The 21,467-nt window shown below is 52.1% G+C and overlaps 8 protein-coding genes across 8 annotated transcripts; 5 read left to right on the forward strand and 3 right to left on the reverse strand.

Annotated features, from left to right (window-relative positions):
• Positions 1-657: 657 nt before the first annotated feature.
• N7498_007028 (putative sucrose transporter) lies at positions 658-2,785 on the forward strand (the record flags this gene model as incomplete). Its single annotated transcript, XM_058454090.1, has 8 exons — positions 658-755; positions 849-874; positions 922-1,166; positions 1,231-1,297; positions 1,344-1,415; positions 1,471-1,660; positions 1,718-1,833; positions 1,887-2,785. The coding sequence occupies 8 exons, from the start codon at positions 658-660 to the stop codon at positions 2,783-2,785; spliced, it is 1,713 nt and encodes a 570-aa protein (XP_058306339.1).
• Positions 2,786-3,753: 968 nt separating this feature from the next.
• Positions 3,754-4,655, forward strand: N7498_007029 (ThiJ/PfpI family protein; the record flags this gene model as incomplete). Its single annotated transcript, XM_058454091.1, has 3 exons — positions 3,754-3,831; positions 3,971-4,205; positions 4,267-4,655. 3 exons carry the CDS (start codon positions 3,754-3,756, stop codon positions 4,653-4,655), a joined length of 702 nt encoding a protein of 233 aa, XP_058306340.1.
• A 546-nt stretch (positions 4,656-5,201) lies between these two features.
• N7498_007030 (uncharacterized protein) lies at positions 5,202-8,622 on the reverse strand (the record flags this gene model as incomplete). The annotated part of the gene is made up of 6 exons (XM_058454092.1): positions 5,202-5,272; positions 5,323-7,718; positions 7,765-7,993; positions 8,047-8,140; positions 8,194-8,351; positions 8,436-8,622. 6 exons carry the CDS (start codon positions 8,620-8,622, stop codon positions 5,202-5,204), a joined length of 3,135 nt encoding a protein of 1,044 aa, XP_058306341.1.
• Positions 8,623-10,222: 1,600 nt separating this feature from the next.
• On the forward strand, positions 10,223-12,216 carry rlmA (SRF-type transcription factor RlmA; the record flags this gene model as incomplete). The annotated part of the gene is given in 4 exon segments (XM_058454093.1): positions 10,223-10,369; positions 10,424-10,580; positions 10,637-11,875; positions 11,890-12,216. The coding sequence occupies 4 exon segments, from the start codon at positions 10,314-10,316 to the stop codon at positions 12,214-12,216; spliced, it is 1,779 nt and encodes a 592-aa protein (XP_058306342.1). The 5' UTR covers positions 10,223-10,313.
• A 1,022-nt stretch (positions 12,217-13,238) lies between these two features.
• N7498_007032 (GFA family protein) lies at positions 13,239-13,818 on the forward strand (the record flags this gene model as incomplete). The annotated part of the gene is made up of 4 exons (XM_058454094.1): positions 13,239-13,290; positions 13,344-13,390; positions 13,445-13,508; positions 13,568-13,818. 4 exons carry the CDS (start codon positions 13,239-13,241, stop codon positions 13,816-13,818), a joined length of 414 nt encoding a protein of 137 aa, XP_058306343.1.
• Positions 13,819-14,261: 443 nt separating this feature from the next.
• N7498_007033 (putative aminotransferase) lies at positions 14,262-15,572 on the forward strand (the record flags this gene model as incomplete). The annotated part of the gene is made up of 1 exon (XM_058454095.1): positions 14,262-15,572. The coding sequence occupies one exon, from the start codon at positions 14,262-14,264 to the stop codon at positions 15,570-15,572; it is 1,311 nt and encodes a 436-aa protein (XP_058306344.1).
• A 222-nt stretch (positions 15,573-15,794) lies between these two features.
• Positions 15,795-17,648, reverse strand: N7498_007034 (MFS transporter; the record flags this gene model as incomplete). Its single annotated transcript, XM_058454096.1, has 4 exons — positions 15,795-16,130; positions 16,184-16,941; positions 16,996-17,112; positions 17,177-17,648. The coding sequence occupies 4 exons, from the start codon at positions 17,646-17,648 to the stop codon at positions 15,795-15,797; spliced, it is 1,683 nt and encodes a 560-aa protein (XP_058306345.1).
• A 1,222-nt stretch (positions 17,649-18,870) lies between these two features.
• Positions 18,871-20,682, reverse strand: N7498_007035 (MDR family MFS transporter; the record flags this gene model as incomplete). Its single annotated transcript, XM_058454097.1, has 1 exon — positions 18,871-20,682. One exon carries the CDS (start codon positions 20,680-20,682, stop codon positions 18,871-18,873), a length of 1,812 nt encoding a protein of 603 aa, XP_058306346.1.
• Positions 20,683-21,467: the final 785 nt, after the last annotated feature.

Below are 21,467 nucleotides of genomic sequence, written 5' to 3' on the forward strand. Positions count from 1 at the left end.
ACAGCCTCCAATTCCCTGACGAAGATCTGAGCCCAAGAAGCTGCGTGAAACTAAGCAGAAACACAAAAATGAACCTTAAAAAAACAATCAACGATCTATATAACCTACCTAGCAAGTCAACCTAAACCTGAAACACCCAAAGCCCCAGACAAAACCCCCAGACAAACCCAACCCCCTCCCGGTTGACAGCGATCGGCATCAGAAGCCCCTGGCGGATCTGACTTGAAAGCGATAAGCGGCCCGGTGGGCCCGCATAAACTGCGCTCAGGCCAGGTCCTTTTTCTTCTCCTTCTCCTCGTTACGCCCTCTTTCTCCAGTATTACTCGTCTGCACGCGACATACTCTACCGGATCGCCAATTGACCTACCCGCTCGCCCTTGACCCGCGTACCCCTTTCCCGAATACCCTCGGGTTCCGAACGCGAGTCTGCGCCAGACCAGACAAAGCGCCGGACCCTTTCGCGACACGCTGTAGCTCCGATCCCCGCGCAGCGACGTTACTGCGAGGCAATTGGTCCGTTTCCGACGGCCCGGAACTTGTCCCCGGGCGCGCTTCGGAACTGCACGTTTGCTTGAAGGCCTGCGGGTCACGGATTACAGATTCCATACCCCGAGGTTTCGCGGAGAGGTGGAGCGTATGCCACGTGCCTAGAGCAGGATGCCGCAGGCTGCGAGATGGGCGGGCTCGCCGTCCATCAAGGGACGGTCTGAGTCGACGCGGATGGCGTTGTTGACGTTTAGCTTGGTGGGATTGCAGTACGTTTACCTCTGAACGGAACAGATCTGAGGACTCCCTTTCCGAGGATTCAAAGTTCACTGGCTGACGGTGGCTTTTTTTGTGACGTATAGGTTTACATGGGGCACGGAGATGACATGTAAGCTCCAGTTTTGAGTTTTTGAGATCGATACTAATGCTGTTTAGATTGCACGCCTTACCTTCTTCAGCTTGGTTTGACAAAATCCAAGACTTCGTTGGTGTGGATTGCGGGCCCGTTGTCCGGGTTGATTATCCAGCCTCTTATTGGTGTCATTGCGGACCGGTCACGGTCGAAATGGGGTCGGAGAAGGCCGTTTATGGTTTTTGGGTCTTTTGTTGTGGCTTTTTGTCTGATCGTTCTTGGCTGGACTGCTGAGATTGTCAGGTATTTCGTCAAGGAGCCAGAGAAGGTATGACTTGATTATGGAAAGTGGTTCATTGGGGCTGGGGGAGCTAACTCAAGCTCGTTAACAGGCGAAGAACGTTACCATTGCATTGGCTGTCTCCAGTATCTATGCCGTGGACTTTTCTATCAACGTTGGTAAGTGGGACGGCTCAATTTGGTGGGCTTCACTAACCGTTTTCAGTCCAAGCATGCTGTCGCAGTCTAATTGTTGATACGCTGCCGATTCCATTGCAACAATCTGGATCTGCGTGGGGTATGTGCTATTCACCTTGTATTATAATGGAAAGGTTTACTAACAGCCATAACAGCTGGCAGAATGTGCGCCATCGGCCAGCTCATCAGTTACGTGATTGGCTCGATTGACACCGTCAGCATCTTTGGGAGCTTTTTCGGCGACACCCAGTTCAAACAGATGACTGTTATTGCGGCATTGTTCTTGGTTGGCGCAGTGGCTGTTACCTCGTACTCCGTGAAGGAGCGTGTCTTGATCACAGCAAGGTAGGCTACTGCAGTCTTTCCAAAGTATAATGGTCATAAACACTAACGCAAATACAGGGATTCGGATGGAAAGGCCGGTGCGATTCAAGTGATCTCTCAGTTGTTCAAAACTACACTAGAGTTGCCCCCTCGTATCCAGGCTATTTGCTGGGCCCAGTTTTGGGCATGGATTGGTACGGACAGCGGACATCTATTGAAAAGGTTCTCGCTTACTGACAGTATCCAGGCTGGTTCCCTTTCCTCTTTTACAGTACCACTTGGGTGGGCGAAACCTACTTCCGCTACGAAGTGTCCAAGGAGGACTTATCCAAGGCAACCGATATGCTTGGCGAGGTCGGCCGTGTCGGCAGTCTCTCGCTGACAGTCTTTTCGGCAATCACCGTCCTAAGTTCTGTTCTGCTACCGTTCTGCGTGCAACCGCCTGATACCAAGCGCACCCGCTTCACGCCTCGACCACCCCCGGGCGTGGCAGCAGCACTCAAAGCCATGACTGCAGTACGACCCGACCTCCAAACAGCCTGGCTGATCTCTCAAATCATGTTTGCTGCGACCATGATCTTCGCGCCACTGGCCCACTCACGGGGATTCGCGACTTTCCTCGTAGCGGTCTGCGGTGTCCCGTGGGCAATCAGTGGCTGGGCGCCATTCGCCTTCATGGGCGTGGAAATCAACAAACTTACGATGAACAACAATAGCGGGGGTGCAGCAGGATTAACCACCCGCTCCGGCGTAACAATGATCACATCTGCCAGCATTCGCAACTCAGCCGCCGACACAGAACTAGAAGTTCTCCGACTCAACCACCGCGACTCAGACGGCGACGACACTGACGAAGAAGACCAAGCCTCCAACATTCCATCGACAGGCGAGTTAGCCGGGATCTATCTCGGTGTGCTGAACGTATACACCACTCTCCCCCAATTCGTCGGCACATTCATCAGCTGGATCGTCTTCACCCTTCTCGAACCAGGTGCTGAGCCCAGCGAGGAAAGCGATGCCTCGGACACGCAGTGGATGAATCTGGACAAGGACAAGCCCAACGCTATCTCTATCTGTCTGTTCATCGGCGCGATCAGCGCTCTTGTAGCGGCTGAAGCGACTCGGCGGCTGCGGTATATTCGATGAGAAAAGAGGCGTGATCCTGAGACGTTGATGTGAACCACCACTACCCAAAAACGCTTGATACCCGATGCATTGCGAGTCGGTTTCTCCCCTAATACCTGTACAGGGACTCGGAGCTGTGGTCTTGTGAGCGTGTGCATATAATCACCATTTATGATAGTAAAATTAATGACTGCATCTGATTATCCGGCAGCGTAATTAGTTTCTTACCTATTAAGTTGTAACCTTGGGATCTCTAGGTGTTCACTGGAGCTTCGGAGGTTCTAGTTGGGGAGACTTTGGGAAGAAATATATTCTGCCGCCAGGGCCAGAATTTGGCACTTTCATTGTCCCGACCGGCAAGAACCTAAGATTAGATATTATGTACTTAATACCTCTTCACAGCTGAGGTCCTCGCAGAAATATGCAAAAAACACCGAGTTAAACTCGCAGTGGGGACTTTGAATGCAGGATTGACCATTCGGACGATATTCGACTTTACCCGTAAACTTACAGCCAACCATCCAACGATGTCGCTTCCCGTGGACCTCTTTAAGATTCCAGCGCCTTCTTCTCTAGACCCTTATAAATCGACGCGTAAAGTCGCTCTACATATGCCACTTCTATTCTAGCAACTTCTTTCAGTAGAACTTTAAAAACCACGTGCTAAACTATGCCTATTTAGGAAACTGATTCAAGGGGAGGGGTTAGCTGTATCGATTCTTACGTGAATTGGCTAGTTATAGGAATGCCACTTGCTAATCGACGATCGCGGTATCAATGCCCGTAAGTTAATGGCTAGGTTGAATGCCTCTGGGCTGATGCTTCATAAGCAGCGACCGGACCAGGTGGGGCCGATGACGAGAGGATGATCTAAAGATGCAGAATAGCTAAGCTACTTTAATCCGTGGCCCCCCGGCGGGCTGCATTTGAACTCTCAAGTCAATTCAATTCGAGTCTTTTTCCAACCTTCAAATCAGCTTTCAATCACAATGTCTCCCAAGGTCCTCGTCGTCCTCACCTCTGCCAACGAGATCCCCTCGATCCAAAAGCCCACGGGCTGGTATTTGGTGTGTGCCCCGCGATGTATATCCACTTCCTGCAACATTTTCTACTCCCTGAGGGGTAGCGGAAAGAATTTCCCTGCATTCGCCCTCAATAGCACCACAGCACTTGTATAGAGAAGGTTACTAACTATGCAAACCAAAGCCTGAATTCGCCCACCCCTACCATGTCCTCCACAACAAAGTGTCCCTGACCATCGCCTCGCCCAAGGGCGGCGAAGCCCCCTTGGACCCATCGTCAGTTGAGATGTTCAAGGACGAGACTTCAGTGAACTTCCTGAACTCGCAGAAAGCACTCTGGAAAAATACGGAGAAGCTATCGGATATGATTCCGCGCGTTGGCGAGTTCGATGCCATTTTCTACGTTGGTGGACACGGCCGTACGTTCCTGTTCCTCTTCTTTAATAATAATAATATAAATCATAAACTAACAACCTTCAGCCATGTTCGACCTCACCGAGGACCCCAACTCCATCAAACTCATCGAGACCTTCGCCGCTGCCAAAAAGCCCGTTTCTGCCGTCTGCCACGGTCCCTGCGTCTTACTCAACCCCAAGGGCCCCTCTGGAAAGCCGCTTATTGCAGGCGCGGAGGTGACGGGATTCTCGAACGTCGAGGAAGACCAGGCGCAGCTTTCGTCCGCGATGCCGTTCATGCTGGAGACGGAGCTGGCCAAGGTGTCCGGCGGACACTACGTCAAGGCCGCAGAGCCATGGGGTGAGAAGGTGGTTGTTGCAAAGACGGAAGTTGGAGGACCCTTGATTACAGGCCAGAACCCTGCTTCTGCTACTGGAGTCGGCGAGGCTCTTCTCAAGGCCCTTGGACTTTAAATGCAAATTGAACTTGGATGTGATTGAGATACTAGGAGACAAACGAATATGAAATAGTGATATGACACGCAGATCTACAGAGCTAAGCTACCGTGTATAGCGAGGTGGAAACGGAGTATGAAAACCGGGCTTCAGAATTCAGTAACGAAAGGGGAATAGAGCAAGAACGGGAGACAAGCAAAAAAAAAAACATAGAAACAGAAGGCCCAGATTAAAAGAGATAAAATGGGAAGAAGAGAAAATCGGATACCTTGTCCAGCCGCAGACTGGGAATGGCTCGAGAACAGAACACAAGAAATCAATTGTCGCAACCAACGTCAATCGTATCGCGGTATTTCGTTGGTCTCGTGTTCCTCCCCGGTATATAGGGAGGGACGAGACGCTTCAAGCGGCCGTGAGAAAAATCGGGCTCGACGAGCAAACACGAACTGGTGTGGTCGGATGGGGACGATTGGAGTAGAAAAGGGGATCCCGGGCATCCAAGAGATAGAATAGGTGGGTAAAGGTAAGGCGAAGTCGACAAAAGAAAAACAGAAGAACATGTAATTAGTTTCCTTCCATGTTGCCGGTCAGCTCGGCGACTCGGGCCTTGATGCGGGCGACGCGTGACTCGATGGCTAGAGTAGGGTTAGTATAACGTGGGTTCAGACGCTGATGTATGACTTACTCTCTTCGCCGCTGGTATCTCCCTCGTCCGTCCGCTCAGACTGGCTAGTGCGAGTCTCGGGCTCCTCGCTTGTGGCAGCTGTACGCTCAGCAGCATTCTTACGGATCTGAGCCCACCGATCCTCCTCGGTGGCAAGAGCCTTTTGGCTGATAGTATCGGGCTTCTCCTCATGGCCGTTGGTCGGGGTCTCGGGGGCCTCGACCTCAGCAGCAGCGGGAATAGCAGGCGTCAAAGGCTCCTCCTCACCAGGAACGAAAGCAGGTTGTTCGACCAGAGGGCCTTGGTCGAACTTGGAGAACTCCTGGTCGGCCGCGTTGCGCTCATTGGTGTCGACGCGGGACAGAGCATCGTACTCGACACCGCGACGGGTCTGAGGAGGACCGCGAAGTTCGGGAGAACCAGTCATCGGAGCCGGCTCTTCCATCACAGGTTCCGCGGGCTGCTGAGGGGTGGCAGGTTTCTCAACTTCGGGTTCGCGGACTGGGTCTGGGACTGGAGCGGGGGCGGGGGGAGAGGTAGGGGCCGCAGGCTTCTCCGGAACAGGCTTCTTCTTCAGCGGAGCGGCCTTGGGCGACGAGGCCTCCTGAGATTCTTTGGCCTTGGCCTCCAGGGCGGCGCGCGCGGCAGCCACCGCGGAAGAGTCCTTGGCACCGGTGCTCTTCATCGGGGGCTGCTCTCCTTTCTTCTTCGTTCCAAACATGTTCTTGAATCCAGTGTTGCCGGGCTTCTTCTTCAGCTTCTTGGGGTCATCGGCCGTCTGAGGCATGACCTCAGGTGTTTGCTCGATCACCATAGCCTGGCTCTTGGTCTCCTTGTCATTCTCGGGTACGGCCTTCTCCACGGGCTTCTTCTTCGCCTGTTCAGGCGAGGGCGGCAGTGGAGTTGCCGTGGGAATGTCCTTGGGCGGTGGCGGAGGTCCGCTCTTGGAAGTGCTGGGTGGTAGGGGAGCTGATGGGATAGCAGGCTTCTCTGCTGCCGGTTTCTCTGCTGACGGCTTCTCTGCTGACGGCTTAGGGACAGACTCAGCGGGCTTCTCATTATCATCACCATCGTCATTTGCAGCACCAATGCCCGCGCGGCTATTGCTCAGGTAGGCGGTCCGGTAAGCATTCTTGTCGTAGTTGCTTGCCCACTTCATGGCTGAGGAGGCCTCGTTAACAATACCAGGTTGGAGCGTCATGACCGAGTTGGTCTTGGTTGAATAAGCGTCCCTACGGCCATTTGTCCCCGCATCCTTAGCTTCGGCTTCCTGCTCGCGATGTTTCTTCTGAAGAGCAGCAGCAGCAGCCTGGATCCGCTTATGCTGATCAGGGCCAATGCTGGTCTTGCTTTGTGGCGCCTGGTTGTTGGGCCGCTTATAAGACTCTTCAATAGGATATACTTTCTTGGCCGACGACTTGCTGCGGCTCAGCTTATTTCCCTTGCGGGTTCCAAAGCTGAAGAAGCTCTTCTTCTCCACGATTTGTGCACCAGCCTCCGGTTCCGGGGCGGCACCTTTGATCTGCTCTTCAAGGACCAGCCATTTTGTATGCCGAATGACAGTCTCAAGGAGTGCGACACGACCGAAGACGGCCTTGCGAGCGAGAGGCTCATCACCAGACAGACTGGTAATCCACACCCACCAGAACGAGTCGTCCAGGTCCAGAGTGCTGATGCTGGCTAACTCGGCAGGCTCCAAGGACGGCTCATTGTCAAGCCCACGTTTGTGAGACTGCGAGCTTTGGCCCCGGGTGGCAGCAATGGGCGGAAGAACCTTGTCCGGAGGCAGCAGCACGGGACCGATATGGTCTTTAAGGTTACCTTCATCCGTGAAGCCCGAGGACATGAAGTCCGCCCATGATGGAGTTGTGGGACGTCCCAGATTTCCAATCTGCGATTGAGGAGCAGTTTTGATCCTATTCACATGCTCATTCCTGGCCACGGGTGGCCTATTATCCTCGTCCTCTGGGTCTGAATCGATTGCACCACCAAATCCAATGTCCTCAAAACGGGACCACGAGGCATCCCGCAAGCTGGTGGAGTGCTTGGAGGTCGACACAGCGGACTCATTCGTGGATGAAATGCACTTCAAAACGCGTAGACATTCGTCAGTGAGCGCGCGGATGGGGTCTTGATAGTTGGAGAACTCCTGCAGGTGCCAGTGTTCATCACGATATTCAAAGTTCTTTGCCCGGCGCAGCAGCGAAAAGGGGGTCGGAGAGACGGTATCAACAATCATGACTACTTTGGTGGTCGTGACTTGAAGGAGAGTCGGGGTTTCCGGGGGGTATTCAGTGGCCTCCACGAGGGATTGGAGAGAAATGGGCAGAGACGAGATACCGGTAACACCACGGGGCACATCGGGCGTCAGAGAACGCAGGTAGGCGAAGAATAAGTGACTCGTAGCATCGGCGGCACTGCAAAAGTCAGAGATTATCCACAAGAAGCAATAGGAAAACATACGCAGCCCAGTTCTTGTAGGCGGCTTCAAAGCCGTTGCCCCTGTCGACATGCTCAAAGGCCCACCATCCGGCGTATCGTGAAAGCTTGCGGCCTCCCAGACCGTTAGACTTTCCATGAGCAGCAACGGCAGCCAAGAGATCGAAGAAGTCGAAAATAATCTTGGTGCGGGCGTCGGAGTCGACACTAATCGGGATGAAGGTCGAGAACGCGTCGCGGGCCAGATCCGAATCTGAGTTTCGTTTCAGCATTTATCCTCCCAGGATTCCCCAGGTTTAGTCGTACCTTGTTCGCCAACTTTGAACAATTCATACGCCTCCCACGTAACAACACCTCCGGGCAATCTGCTCCAACACCATTTTATGACACCGCAGAGAACCTGTATCACCAAGAATAAGCCCACGCGCGTTGTTATGTCAGGAGACTTCTCACCATCGGCTCAGTGAGCCGCAGCTCTTGCATCAACTCATCTCCGCTGACGGGGGCACCCTTATCGAAAGACTGGTTGAAGTAGTTACGGACGAAGGTGCGGGCGGCGCTCGGGTCGGAGCTCGGACGGAAGGGCAGCAGGAGGAATGGGGTATCGAGAGCTATACGCGACGAATGATCAGCAATCCGTGAAAGCGCGTGGCAGCCGTAACACCACCACATGGTTCAGAACGGAATCCACCCACCTCGAGCCTTCAATTCCTGCGAACAGCCTCGGATGAGGTCTTGCACCTCCTCGGGGCCGACCTCTGTGCGCTGCCAGGCGTCATTCCATCTTGGCTTCGCGGGGACCGGATCGGCGGCGGCAGGTTTGGCCTGCTTCTTGACGGCGTTGGAGTCTTTGCTCCGGAAGACTCGACTGAAAAAGGGCATTTTCGGACTCGCGTGACCGCTATAATTGGCTTTGGTGCGGTGCGGCTGGCGACGAGCTCCGTGTGTTAGGCGCCGTTTCGGGACTTATTTTCTACCCTCAACAAATTAGCTGCGCGGTTTCAAAAGCGAACTGGACCCGGATGTGGAAGACCGACAGGTCAATTAAATGACGGAATGGAGACGAGTGAACACAAAATAAAATAGAAAAGAACCAGGCCGGGATGTCCTGCAGCCCCCAGGCTCAGGCCCCAAAAAAAAAAAAAAAAAAGGCAAGGTCCCCTGGTCTGGAGCGGAGAAAGAGAGTCTGTGCTCGAGAGATGGAGCGTGCAGAGCAAAGATAGAGTAGAAGATGTAGGGGATCAACCACAATCCCACGTAGAATCGCACGTATAGAAAGGAAAGAGAGGGGGGATAAGAAAAGTCGAGGAAGTGAAGCTCAGGGGTAAAACGGGAGAGAGTCTGGAACTTGGAACTAACCTAACCGCGATGGTCGAGACCGCCCACAAAGAAAAGAGAAGAAACGGGATTGGATCGACGTCCCCCCTCGTAAAAGAATGTAGCGAAACGGAACGGAGATGTCTGGCGTGAATCTACCGTGTACCTAGGGACGAGTGGTGTGTGCTGCGTGGTGTGTGCGGAGAGTGGATGATACACACGGCGATCATCATCTCCAAACTGGGTTTCTTCGATCCAAGGTTCCGTGCGGGTGACAGATTCCGGTGGGCTCGCTTAGGTGAGTACACGGATGAACTGGATGTACGGTCAAGTAACTATCTAGATTAGATAGTTCGGTTCGAATAGGTATAGATTGCAGTGGATCTAGTGACTGGTCAATTGTGGCGGGGTATAGTTCTAGAATGTATGAGGTGGCTAGGTATGCATCTCAGAGGAGGGAGCACGTTCAAGGTTGGGTGCAAATGTCACTACCTAACTACTGTTAGGTAACGAAAGACAACTCACTCGAGCTTCCGCACTCTCGTCCAATTGAACCAGCCTGGTAGTCGCAGTAAGAAGATCTAGGTAGTTCTGGGTGCCGCGACGATACTTGAGACAGTGCCCGATTGAGTCTAGGCATAGCCATCCCCGAGTCATAGTGTTAAGCTTAGACAATTCCCCAGACTTCAATGGACAATACTGGATACAGCTCCATATCAACTCGATTTGAATGCTTAAATTCCTCCACTGCCATCACCTTCGCCACGGCCAATAAGAGGGCCCACCGCGGCTCCACTGTGACAGCCATAAATAGATCGCCTCAGGCAGGGCTGCTGATATAATCGTACCTATCCCCTTCTTTTTTCCCTCGATTCTATCTTTAGAATCAACCTTTTCTGCATCGTCAATCAGCCCCCCATCAGTTCTCCACGGTATCGCGTCTGCGGTTCGTCTTGTTGTCCCCAGACCCTGCTCTTCGTTTCCCTGTCGGTCGCGTGGTATTCCCACCTTCCACTTTCCTCTTCCAGCCTCCGCTCTCGAGGCTTTACGTGCGCGGCCTGAATAGCGCGACAAAGCCAGAGTCACGCCATACCTGGGAATAGCTTCGGGTACTCACTGCTTGGCAAGATCCGCTCTGATCTCGAGTCGCCCGGGTTGCTCAAATCGCCGGAAATACTTGTGAAACATCTTCGAGACGACTCGCTCTCCTGATCCCCTCAGTACCCGCGCGCATCCCGCGCCCGTAGTCGTCTAAAATGGGTCGCAGAAAGATCGAAATCAAAGCGATCAAAGATGACCGTAACCGCTCAGTGTAAGCTACGCACTCTACATTCCATGATACAACTTACTGATTTTCTCGATGCAGCACATTTCTGAAGCGAAAGGGTGGGTTATTCAAGAAGGCGCATGAGCTCGCTGTTCTTTGTTCCGTGGACGTCGCAGTCATTATCTTCGGTCACAACAAAAAACTCTACGAGTACTCTTCTTGTGACATGCCAGAGGCTCTTGGGCGCTATCATTACGTGAGTTGGCTTTTCCTGTTGGTGGCGAAATCACAACTAATCTCACCATTCTCCAGTTCGGTTCTCCCCATGAACACAAAGGACCCGGTGATTTTGAAGGCAAACGCGACGATGAAGATGATGAAGACGAGACTACCCCGGCCCCCGAAGAGATGCAAGCCCAGCAGAGCCACCCTGCGGTTCCGCCTCACCTCCAACAGCCCGGTTTCCAACACATTCACCATGCTCCGTCTGCGTCTCCTCCCATCCCTAACGGCCTTCCAATATCGCGACATGGCACTCCACTCTCACAAGGTGTCTCTCGACCCACGTCTAGAAACCACACCCGTCGTGTCAGCTCGAACCTTGGCCCGCATGGACACGCTACTCCGCCGCCGCCTCCTGCGCCCCAAAATGGATTCGCATATATGACAAACCCTTCCATGTATAACCCCAATGTTCATTCCGCCATGAATCAGCAACGCCCCGGGCAATACCAGCAATACGGCCACCCCCAACCGGGTCCACAGGGAACGCCGCCTCAGGGAATGCACCACCAGCACGGCATGCCCTCCCAGCCCATGCCTCCCCACCAAGGCGCGCAGCATTTCCAACACCCCCACGCGGTAGCCTCGCAGCAGATGGGAATGCCGCCGGGATCGCATGCGCCGGTGCAACAAGTCACACAAGCGTATATGTCGGAGCCGGGTAGAGGGTCTATGCCCCCGGCATATACACCGGAGTCCCAGGATCGTACGGCTCCAGCAAACGAGGGCTCACAGGACAATGTTCCGGGTGGTTTGAAGCCGGACCAAACCCAGTCACCGCCACAATCAAGGTCGTTCTCCAAGTCTCGCAGTATCTTTACCCCGATCGACGATCGGGGGTCGGTTCTTGCCCGGCATTTTGGAGCAGGAGCGCCGGCATTCGAGTCACCTCGTGCGAATCAAGCAATGAAGCCGGACTCACAGGGCAATTCACCCGATTCCAAGAGTACCCCTATAAGCGAGGCTTCGCATCCACAGTCAATGCCATCAGCGGCAAACGTCAAGCGGCCCACTCGAAGTAATAGTGGTGCACTCACGTCAAAACGCCCTCAACTCAAGGTTCAGATTCCAAGCGAGAACTCTGATCGGGGCAGTACGACGGGTGAATCATCTTCACGCGACTCTGCTGGCAATAAAACGGTGACACCTGCGAAAGATAATCCTCCTACGGCAGGAGTGGTTCTACCCCCCCATCGCCATCTGCAGGGGCGATTCTCAGCGCTGGCGCCCAGGGACCTCCAAATCCATTTGCTCGCCCTCCGCCACCGGGTACCACAACTCAGAACAATTCACATGGGAACAATGCCGGCAATACGAACAATGGAAACACCCAGAATAAACACGAAACACCGATATCTGCGCTACCAAGCCGATTCATGTCCGATGCCCTTCTCCCATCACCATCCAGTTTCTTCGCCGATGACTGGGCCTTTGGCCGCTCAGGACCAGACTCGAACTTATTGCCCAGTCCATTGAATTTCCCAACCCCAGCGGTACAAAGCGGACCCAGCTTCTCTCGCGATGATGAACAAGATAAGAAACGCAAGAGCCCAGATAGTGGGTCCGGAGGAGAAGGAGCCAGCAAAAAGGCAAAAACTGATGGGAGTTAAAATACCTGATTCACGGGCGTTTATACCGTATAGCCCTGCATTTGACATGGTTTCGATTGCACCACCTCGAAACCAAAGGATGTCCAGGTCGATATCCGATTCTTCCAATCCACAACCACACACCCCTATTTCGTGATTCTTTACCTGATTTGGTTTAAGTCTAGGATCTTATGCTCTTTATACCCCAGTTCTATACCTTCGACTTGAATCCTATCTTTTTCTTTTTGTCTTTGATATTTACGACCGTCTTATGTCTTGGACTTTTTGAATTGATCACAACAGATCGTCTCTCTTCTCCTTTCTCTTTCTATATTTTCCTTATTTTTGTACCGGATGTTTTCGATTCTTGGGTATTTTTGGATTTTGGACCGGCGTCGACACGTTGGGACGGTGTATATACAGACTTTTATCACTAGTAACAGAAATTTCAGTGTTTTCATGCCATTTCTTTCTTCTGGGTACGCCAATCAGCCATATGCTCCTTGCCCTGATACCCAATCGCATCGAAAGCAAAGCGAGGCGGTGTCTGTGACTGGTCACAGAACAACGTAATTTGATCAATCACATCACTGTCACGGTAATCGAGCCACTGAGTCGTCGAGCTTTTTTCCGTGGTTATGCGTTCAAGATCTACCGGAATCGTGACAAGAACAGCCCACCGAAGGAGATTTACCAGCGAAGTGTAACACAATAACGATCTTCGGAGCCACTCAAGGTTTCATCTCTCTTTTCGGCTAAAAGAAGATTCCTTCGATGAAGCGTCCTCCTACAAAATCCTGTTTTGATACAACGTGGCTACAAACGGCCTAGGGTAACAAACAGAGGACAGAGGACCCCGCACTAAACCCCTCGATTACAGTGGCAAGGAAGTTCGGTGTTCGGTGATTGAAATCGCGGGAGAAATGCATACTACAGACGCCGAGACCACTATATAAGGCCATGACACGGGTGGCCTCCCCCTCATCATTCTAAACTTCGATTCCACCAAGGTACATACCAACAATAAACTCAATTTCTACACCATGACTCTCACTGGTAGCTGCATGTGTGGCGATATCCACTACTCTGCTGATGGTTCGTTCATTGCATACCGAGATTCGAGATTGTTGGTGCTAATTGCGTGATAGTGGACGAATATTTGTCGGCGCTTTGCCATTGCACTGATTGCCAGAAGGTAAGCAGGTCCTGAATCCCCTCGACTAAACTAAACGATTCTAACTCGGAAAAGTGGACCGGAGGCGGATTCACTTCCAACGCCGTCGTGCCCCGCGCCAGCTTGAAGGTGACCAAGGGTAAGCTCTCTCATTAATCAAGCTCTACCACAGTCTGACGTCTAATTCCCTTCATACAGGAACCCCAAGCTCCTACGATGCCAAGGGTGACAGCGGCAAGATCAACAAGCACTTCTTCTGTCCTACCTGTGGATCGAGCCTGTACACTGAGCTGGAGATCATGGCGGACAAGACATGTATCAAGGCCGGTGGTCTAGACAACGGAGCAGCCAACTTGGGTGGCAAGGTCGATATTGAATTCTATGTGAAGGATCGCCCTAGCTACCTTGCTCCCGTTGACGGTGCTAAGCAGATGCCGGCGTTTGGTTAATCTGTTAACCGCGTGGCCGGCATTTGATGTAGAATGCGGGTGTGGAGATATGCAGGTGTGGAGTTGCTTATGGATGTGATCTACCCTTGAAGTATGAGTAGTCAATGAATTGAACTTGATATTGAGAAGGCGGTGTTAGTCGGATTTAATGTGATTGTTAATCGGTGACGTTGCTGAGAAATAAAGTCGCGGTTTGTCTCCACTGTTGCAACCCCTCGGTCCTCGCTGGAACCGAAGCCAACCGCCATATTCGCTGCTACAATTCTTCCAAGACTAGAGAGCCCAGCGTGAATTACTTGAATCTCCGAGATCAGATCAAAAGCCTCTTTAGGTAGGCCGGACTTTTAAAAGCTTGACCGTCTCACTCTTCACACCTGAGTCACCTCAGCAAATTCTTCCCATTCGACCTTATCAGATCTGAAACTTCAGACCTCACATCCAAGATGGCCCAAGCAAACACGAGCCAAGTCCTTTCCAACAGGGCCCAAGATGTAAGCAACGCAACGGCTGCGAATCTCATGTGGGACATTTTAAGCGACATCTGGTGCCCATCGACCAATCCGGGAGGCTACGTCAATGTCGGAGTCGCAGAGAATGGCCTCATGCACGACGAGCTCCTCAAATACATCAACACAAAGCTTGAGCTACCTGCAAAGTACCTCACATACAACGACGGAGGAGGCGGATCGACCAGGCTTAGAAGCGCCGTGTCCCAGTTTCTCAACCGCCATCTGCACCCAGTCAAGCCGCTAGAGGCTGATCAACTGGTCATCACGAATGGTGTCTCGTCTGCAATTGGACATGTATCATGGGCATTCGCAGATCCCGGTGAAGGCATTCTCCTGGGCCGACCGTACTACGGCACTTTCATTCCCGATCTTTCTCAGCGCCCTCAGTCAACAGTCGTCCCAGTCAACTTCGAAGACGTCGACCCGCTCGGTCCCAAAGCCGTGGAAAAGTACGAGAAAGCCTTGCTAGAGTTCCAGCAGAGCACAGGCCAAAGAGTCAAAGCCCTGATGCTTTGCCACCCGCACAACCCACTCGGCCGCTGCTACCCGCGCGACGTGATCATCGAACTGATGAAATTGTGTCAGAAATACCAGATTCATCTTATCAGCGATGAAATCTATGCACTGTCTGTGTGGGACAATACAATTGACCAACACCCTCCGCCGGTGAAATTTGAATCCGCCCTATCGATCGACCCGAACGGGATCATTGATCCCCGTCTGGTACATGCCCTCTGGGGCATGAGCAAAGACTTTGGCGCGAACGGAATTCGCCTGGGCGTCATCATATCTCAACATAACATCGATTTCCACAATGCATTGAAGGGGATTTCCCTGTACTCTTACCCATCGGGCATTTCGGATCATTTGACAGCGCTTATCTTGGAGGATTCTCAATTCACCGAGTCTTATATCCAGCAGAATCAGAAGAAGCTGTCGGACCTTTATGCATACACTGCGACCTATGTGAAGAACCATGGCATTGAGTATGCCACAGGGTGCAATGCGGCTTTCTTCCTTTGGGTTAACCTGGGCAAGAAGTATCGCGAGCTGCACCCGGAGCTATCCGAAGATGAGGAGATCGGAGAGAAGGTGATGTCACAGTTATTGAAACACAGAGTGTTCTTGGCTAGTGGTGCCCTCTTTGGATCGGAGAAGAGCGGTTGGTTCAGGATTGTGTTCTCACAGCCGAGGGATATTTTGGAGGAGGCCCTGAAGAGGATTCTTGCGGCCCTCCAGGATTAAACTCATGTAGGGTGGCGGCATGCACAATGCAATATGATAAATCTCAGATTCGGATATAGTCCACGGGTTGAATCTTAGCATTAAATGACATGTAAACATTAAATGACATGCAAATTCCGAATAAAAGTCAAGCGCTCTCTATTCATCTGAGGACATGAACAAATCAAGTCTATTAGTGTCACCCTCTATTCCCATGACAGAACCATTTCCCCTAAACAGCTCTCAAACCTTAACCACCTCGGTAATAGCATACCGACTCCAACTGCGAATAGCGGGCCCAAAGCGATAGAACACATACGGCACCGGCACCATGATAGCGCTGATACAGCCGAGAATAGTGAGCGTCCAGTGAACACCCATATTCCTATAGAACGGAATTCCAACAATGGTCATCCCTCCAGCAGCACAATAGCGCGATACGGTCATGAAGCCTAGTGCCGACGCCGCGTAGATGCCGTACGAGTCAATCACGTACATGTAGGAACTTATGAAGACGCAAATGGTGCCGAGGCCGAAGGCAGACGATGCGATGATAGGCGACCAGACTGAAATGGATGGCTGTTTCAGGTTAGAAGTGGTTCTATCAAGGCACGGGAGTACGGGGTACGCACGAAGTCAGTCCAGCCCATCCAGAACAAACTGATAGGAATAAACGGTGCTCCAAACATGGCAAACCAGAGCCGGATTTCGGGTTGCGTGTGCACGTTGTCGAGAGCGCGAGGGTCGACTGCTGGGTCGGCGCCATTTGCAGCTTCGGCAGCCTGTGTGAAATTCTTCTTTGTCCCTCTGTAGACGAACGGGAGAAGAAACCCGGAGAGCATGATCCCAACGTACATGGCGACCCAGACGATGTTTGTCAGGCCCTGGGACAGGCCATGCATGTCGGTGAAAATAAAGGCGTACCCATCGAAGAAGGTGAACAACACAATATACAACACAGTCATGTATAGAGAGATCAGCAGGATGATGGGTTCGTGAATGGTGATCAGGAACTGGCGCTTCATCGCACCGCCGATACGGCTAAACAGTGCGATTTTCTCCATATCCATTTCTGACCGGAACCGCGGGTCTCCTGTCATCTTGCGCAGATGCTTGCCCTTCCATTTCAGGAGGAGCGGACCGTAAGTTTCAGGCTGGAAGAGGATGATCAAGACGAGGATCGCACCGGACCCGATAAGGATGATCCAACTTGTCCAACGCCAGGAAAGAACGCCCGTCTGCCCCATGTATGAAGCAACGGCTGGACCCAGCACCGGGCCGCTGGAGGAAAGAACGGCGTACATAGGGAAGTAGAGTGTCTTTTCCAACGGATTCCATAGATCGGCAATGGTGCCGCCGGCGCATGTCAGAGGCGGACAGCCAAAGATGCCTGCCAGGAATCAAAAGGCAAGTTGGGCGCCGATGTTGGGTGCCAGAGCAGAACCCATAATGAAGATCATGAACAGGGTCAAAGAGCTCACGTATACGGCATTGCGACCAAGGATCTCCGAGAGTGGTCCGCTAACCAAGGAACCAGCAGCGAAGCCGAGTAAATACATGCCTAACACAGTCAGCTATTCTGCACGCGAAAAAGAGCCATTTGTTAGATGGGGGTCAGGAAATACCAGTCACTAGGGAGCCCACGACATCACTGACGTGGAACGCCTCGGTGTTTTGGGGCAGCACACCCGAGTTGATAGACGTTGCGGCGCCAACAATCCAACCCAACGCAGAAACCAGCAGCGTCGCGGTCAAACGTGAGGCGACACTGTGGTTCCGCGGATTTTGCGGATCATTTGGGCCATCCCAGCCAACAATGAAGAGGTGGGCAGGTTGATCCGGAGACTCGGATTGCTTCTGGACATCGATACCAGCAATCGAGTAGGCCAAGGCGGTTCTGCTGGATCCCCAAGAGGCGGTTCTTGCCAGAGGGCTTTGATTCGACCTGGGCACATGTTGGCTGATTTCGTCTGGATTCGTAGGCGTATCTGTATCCGAATCGCGCGCCGCAGTTGGAGTTTCCTTCACAGGGGAGGCATTGTCCAGCTGCGAGCGAACAGATTTGCCCAATCGTCGGTACTGCAGATAAGACTGCATTTTCACCTCGGGATTAGACTGAAATATGGAATCCCTGGGTTGTACTCTCACCGGTTAGTCGCCAATTTGTGAGTCTCTGACTCCGGCAACGTCCCTGCTAACGAGGCAAAAGAAAATATAATCCAAAAATGAATCATCACCCAGATTAGGGTGTTTTAAGGGATTTGGTCCACTGCTGATAAATCGCATTGATTCAACGAAGCCTTTGTAGGTCCCACCAGGTGGGTCGCTAAGGGTCAAATCCGAATCTCCGAGAGCAAGGATGTACCATACCTCCCGCGCTGCATTCAGACATGACGGATTCCATTAAAAAAGGGATTAGAACTGGTATATATGAATTTGAATATTTTCTACCACAGCTATTACTTCTTCTCGTATTATTAAAAGAATACATTGTCGACCACGAAGCAAAATCTGAAAAATTAGGTTCGGATTTAATCACGAAAGCCGGAAAGTGGAGCCTCTCGGGGAGGCGAGAGTTCGTCGGAGACTAGTCCGATCATCACGCCTGCCGACAACTCTATCCCTTGGCCCTTGACTACCCCTACGAACCGACGAGAATGACGAGTGGAGTTCTTTACATGCAAGGCAAAAAACCGATGGAAACATACCCACAGAGAGGTGCGTAGAGGGAAATACCAACGGGGAATTACCTACAGGGAATTACCTACAGGGAATTACCTACAGGGGAATACCTACCTTGTCGGTAAAGCCCTACATTCAACGGCAGATCATCGTGATTTTGTATTTGCAAGGTTCAAAAGAATTACCGTCGATTCGCACAAGCTTAACTACGATCTAAGTGTGAATGGCAGCCCGAAACTAGCTCTCACAAGCTATACCAGCCAAGAGCTATTCAATAATCCTGCAGGCGCGAGGGTCTTGAAACTGTACACCAGGTCGACGGTAAGATGGCCCACTTCGAACTTGGTGTCAGATACAGTGGCAACGCATTTATTGTGGATCAAGTATACGAATTAGGTGGGCTCATTAAAGATCAGTCAGATTTGAATAAATATATCTGTCACTATGTGCAATATTTCCCTGTCCAAGATTCCGTCATGGCATTGCATAGAAGCGCCAGATCGGAGAGAAAAGCCAGACAGACTGCGATGCAGATGCGAAGAAGGGCATGTGTGATTAGGTACACGTATTTATTAGACATTGAGTAATTTTGTACAGCGAATCGGCTGAAGGGCTCGGAGAGAAGATTATAAAGAGACTAGGGCTTGGCCTCGGGCTTGCGCTGCGAGTCGATTAACTCTTGGCGAGCCCGCTCCTGTTCGGCAAGACCGGTCTTCTGGATCGTATGCGTTTTGCTGAGCTCGCGGGGGCGGATGAAGCACGACAGGACAAAGCCAACGCCACCGATACAAGTATAGAAGATCCACATGCGGTTCAGGGCGAGAGTGAATGCATCGAGAACGACCTGTTTCTGGTGGGGGTCCAGGCTCTTTACGAGAGTCTTGGTGGTACCGGCGAACGAAGACGAGATCTTGGCGGTGCGCTCGACGCCGATGGCGGCGATAAGCTTGCTGGCTTGTTGACCCATGATGTTCTGGTAGACGACAGTACCAAGGACGACAGACATGGAGGTGGAGAGTTGACGGACGAAGCCGAAGGTAGCTGTTGCAGTGGCCATGTCGGCAGGGCGGATGTTGGCTTGGAATGCCACCAGGGGCGCCTGGAAGTTAGGGCCAACACCGGTACCCGCAATAAGCTGGTAAATGATGATGCGGGGCCAGGAGGCGTATGACTTGAGATCGATCAACAGGCCGAATCCGAGGGTCATGAAGAACATGCCTGCGATGATGACCTCGCGGTAGCGACCAGTCTTCTTCATAATAACACCTGTACCAGCGGAGACGATCGAGAGAGCCAGGACCAAAGGCAGGACGTAGACACCGCTCAGAATCGGGCTTGCCAGCAGGACGGTTTGGAAGTAGAGCGGGAGATAGTAGGTACCGGCAATGAAGACGAAGCCTTGGCAGAAGCAGACCAGAAGAATGAGCACGTTGTGCCACTCGTTGAACAGGCGCAGAGGAATGATGGGATACTTGGCGATTTTCCACTCGGAAAAGCCGGCAAGAACCCAGGTGACCACACCAAAGATAATGAGACAGATAACGGTCGCGGAGGCCCAGGGGTAGTCGACACCTCCGAACTCAAGACCGAAGAGAAACATGAGGGTACCACCAATGATCAAGAACGTTCCAGCCCAATCAATATTCCGCAGACCGGCCAGGAACGGCGTCTTGGGGGATTCAATATGCAAGAAGAAGAACAAGATGACGAGCGAAACACCGCCAATGGGCAAGTTCAGATAAAAGCACCATCTCCAGGTCACGTCGGTGGTGAAGGCACCACCGACGATAGGTCCCAGCGCACCGGCAATAGCCCAAGTGGCGCCGAATAGACCGTAGTACATGGGTCGGTCTCTCATACTGAACAAATCCGAGACACTGATATTGGCGAGAATGATGATTCCACCACCACCGATACCTTGAATGGCACGTCCGCAGATGATCATGGCCATATTTCTGGCCAAAGCACAGATCAAACTACCAACAAGGAAAGCGACGTTGGCCATGAGGATGATGTATTTTCGTCCCCAGATGTCACTGATTTTGCCCCACAGAGGAATACAAGCCGCATTTGCAAGGAGATAGGATGAGGCGATCCACGAATATCCACTCTCGGAAGCACCGAAGCTCGCGGCGATAGTGGGGAGTGCAGTTGAGATGATTGTCATATCCAAAGCTGCCAGGAACAAAGCCAGACAGAGAGCGATCATGACAACGATGATCTTCTTCTTGCCCATCTTCGCCGCCTGCGAAGGGGTTCGGTCCAGCACCGCCCCAGAAGGCTTCTTCTCGAGTGCAGTATCATCATCGACATGGACCACTCCATCCTGCTCTGTCTTCACAGGTTCCTGGACCGGCGCAGAATCCTCGACATCAGACTTGGTGTCATCAAGCTGCGGAGCGAACGTGTCAGCACTGGATGTATCGCGGTCATTGTGTGAGTCCACCATGGTGGATGACTAGAAAAATTCCGATTATCGACTCAAGACAGAGAGGACAAGAATTTGCGGGGATGCTGCAAAGCCAAAGCCGAGACGTCGGAGATTAATCGATCGATCGGCTATGCGATCGCCACGATGACGGGTGCTTCTATCGAGGGTGCTCGGTTCAGAGAGTGTGAAATAAGATAAATCAGAATCTCTCAAAGCGACATAGTCAAAGCTTTGTAACGAAGGCGCGTTGGAAGAGTCAGAAAAAATCCTCGTCGTTAACCCAACCCGAATGGATCGGGTCGCGCGCCGGGATTTTGGAAGCCCGAAAAGCCGAACCGCTCCAGCTTATGTCCGAGTCTATGCGAGTTACCCCCGTAATGGAAGAAGCTATCTCCATGTTCTCTATTGCAGCGGTCTGACTGACGAGGATTTTAACGTCCCCGACTTGTAGATTTGACGCTTTCGATTGGGCAATGTGAGTTGCGACGAAGCAAGGGGTGGGTCGGAGATAACGGCATCTATCTGTTTTCTCCACTACAATGACAGCTGCCTACAAGAAATGGATGTGACTCATTCAGACACATTGAACACTCGGAATTGTTCGTTTCTAACAGGGAAAATAAGGGTTGTGCGACGTCGACGCGTGGTTCTATACCACATTCTAGAATAAGAGGTTGGCTAAGCTTCGGATCGGGGCTATCACCTCGCCTGAATGCAAGATCTGCGGGTTACCAAGGATAACGTGGCACCCCTGTCGGAAAATTCATCGGTAGACATTCCAAGGTGTGTCATGCAGAACATGT

This window comes from Penicillium cinerascens (assembly GCF_028974065.1).
Source record: "Penicillium cinerascens strain IBT 15544 chromosome Unknown contig_9_segment0_segment0, whole genome shotgun sequence".
Classification (NCBI taxonomy): domain Eukaryota; kingdom Fungi; phylum Ascomycota; class Eurotiomycetes; order Eurotiales; family Aspergillaceae; genus Penicillium; species Penicillium cinerascens.